The sequence below is a fragment of the Calliphora vicina genome, chromosome 2 (genome assembly GCF_958450345.1).
Source record: "Calliphora vicina chromosome 2, idCalVici1.1, whole genome shotgun sequence".
Classification (NCBI taxonomy): Eukaryota; Metazoa; Arthropoda; class Insecta; order Diptera; family Calliphoridae; genus Calliphora; species Calliphora vicina.
Window position 1 is genome coordinate 91,351,646 of NC_088781.1, and position 4,667 is coordinate 91,356,312.

A 4,667-nucleotide genomic window follows, 5' to 3' on the forward strand; every position below is an offset into this window, starting at 1 on the left:
GTATAACCCACAACGCAAGAAAGGACTGTCTCCCAAACTACAAACCCATTGGGATGGACCATACAAGTTGATTAAGAAATTAAACGACGTGGTGTACAGAATACAGAAAGAAAAGAGCCCGAGATCTAAAATGAAGGTCGTACATCTAGAACGACTAGCCGCCTATAGTTACATGTTTATGAACTACCCTAATACTTTCTTTATCTCTTTATATTTACATTCTTTAATTTAACTTTAATTCTTCTTATTACTTAATTTATTATTACTTACTATAATTCTTATTTTGCTTTAATTCTAATTGTTAATAGTTTCTATCATCCAAAATTATCAACTATTTTCTTTTAAATTATATTATCGTTATTTTTCATTATTTTAAACCAGTCTTACCGTTATTTTTAAACTATATAAAAGAACCAAATATTGTAACAAGAGTTTAGAATTTAAGTGTCGTTTGAATTGTAAACATCAATTTTTAAATAATAAATATCATATAATTTCGAAAATCACACTTTTGTTTTAATCAATTAAGTGGCGCAGTCGGTATACGAACCAAGTTTAATTATTAAGAAAATCAAAAATTCCATAAGTGAAGTTTATTAAAAGTTTTTCTGCAAATAAATTAAACTATAAACTATTTTATAAAATATTCTTTGGCAAATTTTAAACCATTTGTCTAAATAAAAAAGAATATTATTAAAAAAGAGAACTTCATATAGTGATCTTTATAAAAACTATTGACAATTTAAAAAAAACAAATTGTCATCAAAAATAAATGTTTAAAACAATAAAAGTGTGGAAAGATTTTGTGAAATTTAAATATATATTTTCATCAAACGAAAAATTAAGAAAAATAAATCGGAACTAAATTTGTAAAGTTTAAAAACAAATTATTAACAAACACAAAAATTAAAACAATAAATATATGAACTATATAGTTTTGTGAACTTAAAACTAAAAGAATATTCTATCAAACATTAAAAACTAATAAAATTATGAAAACACAAGATTAAAAAAAAAATTTTGACTTAAATATAAAATTGATAAATTGGTGAACTTTTTGTAAAACAATGACAAATACAAAATAAAAGTCAAAACAAGTAAAACAATTTTTTTTTATATACATATGTACATCAAATCAAATATAAGAACAACAAATCAATGATAATTAGCAACAAACGAGTTTACAACATTCAAGGTTAAACAAAAAAATTAATAAACATAAAGAAAAACTAAAAATAAATTACAACAAAACATTAAAAACGAAGAAAAAAAGAAAGCAGGAATAAGTAACACTTGCTCCAGAATTAACAACAATCATCTCATTGATAAAAACAACAACAACAACTAGCTAGAGCAATAACAATTCATCACAACAACAACACAATATTGCAATCATGGCTTTCAATGCGTTTGATCTCTTGGAAGGTGTACCCGAATTCGATGGGAGAACAGAGGATTTGGAAATGTTTACGAAACATGTTGAGGAGATTCGTAAATTTGTTGATGCATCTCTACTTGTTTTATTTGATTTAAGAGTAAGAAACAAAATAGTATCAAGGGCAAATATTGCTCTTATTAATAACAATAACCCAACTAAATGGGACGAGATTAAGGTATTATTAAGAATTAATTTTAACATTTCAGAAAGTATAGAGAGTATTATTAATAAAATAAAAGTTGCAGAGTTTAGAAATGATGTCAGTGATTTTTACGAATACATGTTAAAATTATTAACAAAATTAAATTTGAAAACAAGTATAGATAGAGAAAACGAGCAATGGTATAGTTGTAAAAATAATGAGAATATGGTATTAAAAATTTTTATATCAAAATTGTCTAATGAACCAAAATTAGTGTTGAATTCCAGAAATCCACATTCATTATTAAAAGCTAAGGAAATACTAATAGAAACTGAGTATTTTTATACAAAAAAATCTAATTTTCAAAATGTAAATAATTCAGACAATAACAAAAATAGAAATTTTAATTATAATCGTAATAGAAAATTGACTAATTCTCAATCATATTCACAATCTTATAATCCTAATTCCAATCAATTTGTGCAGAACAATAATAGATTCATTTCTAATAATGATAATAATTTTCGCCAAGGCAACAATAACCCAATTAATTTTTCAAATCAATATCGGACATTTAACTGCAATGATAATTTTCAAAGTTCACGACAAGCACAAAATAACGCAGGAAATTTTCAAAATCATGGAATATCGCATAATTTTAATGATAATAATAATAATAATATCAATAGTGGCAATAACCCTGTGAACTTTGACACAGTTAGGTCTCAACAATCTAGTGTTAATAGTTCAAATAGAATGGACGTTAGCAATATTCAGGCTTCAAATTTTCAATTACAGGCCGAAGAGCTTTACCCTGTATAATAGTGCAAACAAGAACCATTCCAATTAAATTATTATTAGATACAGGATCTGGTACTACACTGATAAGAAGAGGCTTATTTCATAGTTCTTTTAGAACAGAACTTGAAATCCCTATTATACTCAACACTATTTGCTCTAAAACTGCGACATCTTCAAAGATAACAATTCCTCTTTTTAAAGAATTTAATTCTCCTAGTGCAAAAATTTAAATGTTAGAAACGGAAATATTTAGTGATTTCGATGGTATTTTGGGATGTAATATTTTAAAACCATTAGGAGCGAAAATTGATTTAAAGGAGAATTTATTGATAACTTCAAATGCTAAAATTCCACTAGTATATGAAAACTCTTCTATAGAATACAATGAAGATGATAAATCGTATTTAGAGACCACAGTAATAGATGTTAATTTTAATGAACCTAAAATGGAATATTTAACGGAAAAATTAAAAACAGACAATTTGAATAATGAAGAGATTGAGGAATTAACAAAATTAATTAGGAATTTTAAAAATGTTTTTTATATGGAAGGTGATAATTTATCTGCCGTAATTAAATACGGACATAGGATACCGACAATTAATGATATTCCTGTGTATTCGAAAACATATCGTTTCCCACACATACACAAGGATGAGGTTGAAAAACAGGTAGATGAAATGTTAAAATCGGGAATAATAACCAAATCTTGTAGCCCATACAATGCTCCAATTTGGGTTGTACCCAAGAAAATTGATAATTCAGGAAAGGAAAAATGGAGAGTAGTAGTAGACTATAGAAAATTAAATGACGTAACTATAGAGGACAAATTTCCCATTCCTAATATGGAGGACTTATTTTCAAAATTAGGAAACTCTCAATATTTTAGCACTATAGATTTGGCCAAAGGATTTCATCAGATCCCTATATTACCAGAGGACAGACATAAGACTGCATTTTCTACTGCAACTGGCCACTATGAATTTACAAGAATGCCTTTTGGCTTGAAAAATGCCCCAGCATCATTTCAGAGAATGATGAACGAAGTTTTGCACGATTACATTAATAATATATGTGTAGTCTATTTAGACGATATTTTAGTATTCTCGACTTCTCTTCAAGAGCATATGTTGTCATTGATGAAAATTTTTCAGAGAATCTCTGATTATAACCTAAAAGTACAGGTAGACAAATGCAATTTCTTTAAACACGAGTCAGAATATCTTGGCCATATTATAACGCCTGGCGGGATTAAACCAAATCCTGATAAGATTTCCGTAATAAAGAAAATATCACTTCCAAGAACAATTAAGGAAATAAGATCCTTCCTAGGCTTAACTGGTTTCTACAGGAAATTTATAAAAGATTACAGCCAAATTGCATTACCAATGATTTCATATTTAAAGAAAGGCTCACATATAGATGTGAATAATCAGAATTACATTGATTCCTTTAACAAATTAAAGAAAATTTTATGTACTACTCCAGTCTTGTCTTTTCCAAACTTTGACAAAATGTTTGTTTTGACAACAGATGCCAGTAATGAGGCCTTAGGTGCGGTATTATCGCAGGATGGACACCCAATCGCTTTTTCGTCAAGGACATTAAACCAACATGAGCTTAATTATAGCACAATAGAAAAAGAATTGTTAGCGATTGTGTGGTCAATTAAATATTTCAGACCCTATTTATTTGGACGAAAATTTAAAGTTCAAACTGATCATCGACCACTTATGTGGCTTAGTTCTTTAAAGGAGCCTAATATGAAATTACAAAGATGGAAAATTCTATTAAATGAATATGACTTTGAAATTGAGTACATTAAGGGAAAAACAAATCAGGTTGCAGACTTTCTTAGTCGTGTAGATGTTAATGTCTTAATGGAAAATGAGGAAAATGTAAATACTGACAGAGCTACAATACACAGTGGAAAGGAAAACTTGAACGACCATATTCTTATTTCGGAATCTCCAATTAATATATTTAAAAATCAGATTGTAGTGATGTTAGGAAAAAAGTATAATTATGAGGAACTTACTTTATACGATAGCAAAACTAGACATATAATAACATTGAAGGAGTATTTTGAGGAAAAAGTACTAGATTTTTTGAGACAAATTTTTCCTATAAAAGGAACAGTGGCAATTTTTTGTGAAAATTTTGAACTTTACAAGAATCTCCAACGGACAATAGTTCATTATTTTTCAAATTTATCGGAAATTAAATTTTTACGTTGCTGCAAATTTATTAAAGATATATATGATATAGAGAATCTTTTGGAAATAA

The 4,667-nt window shown here is 27.4% G+C and overlaps 1 protein-coding gene across 1 annotated transcript; it reads left to right on the forward strand.

Moving 5' to 3' along the window:
• The first annotated feature begins 1,394 nt into the window (after positions 1 to 1,394).
• On the forward strand, positions 1,395 to 2,402 carry LOC135950684 (putative uncharacterized protein DDB_G0283431). The gene is made up of 2 exons (XM_065500216.1): positions 1,395 to 1,535; positions 2,067 to 2,402. Exons 1-2 carry the CDS (start codon positions 1,395 to 1,397, stop codon positions 2,400 to 2,402), a joined length of 477 nt encoding a protein of 158 aa, XP_065356288.1.
• Positions 2,403 to 4,667: the final 2,265 nt, after the last annotated feature.

Coding starts and splice junctions, on each gene's coding strand:
- LOC135950684 (XM_065500216.1), top strand. CDS start 1,395: ATGGCTTTCAATGCGTTTGATCTCTTGGAAGGTGTACCCGAATTCGAT. Junction 1,536..2,066: donor TTGTTTTATTTGATTTAAGA/GTAAGAAACAAA, acceptor CAATTTGTGCAG/AACAATAATAGATTCATTTC.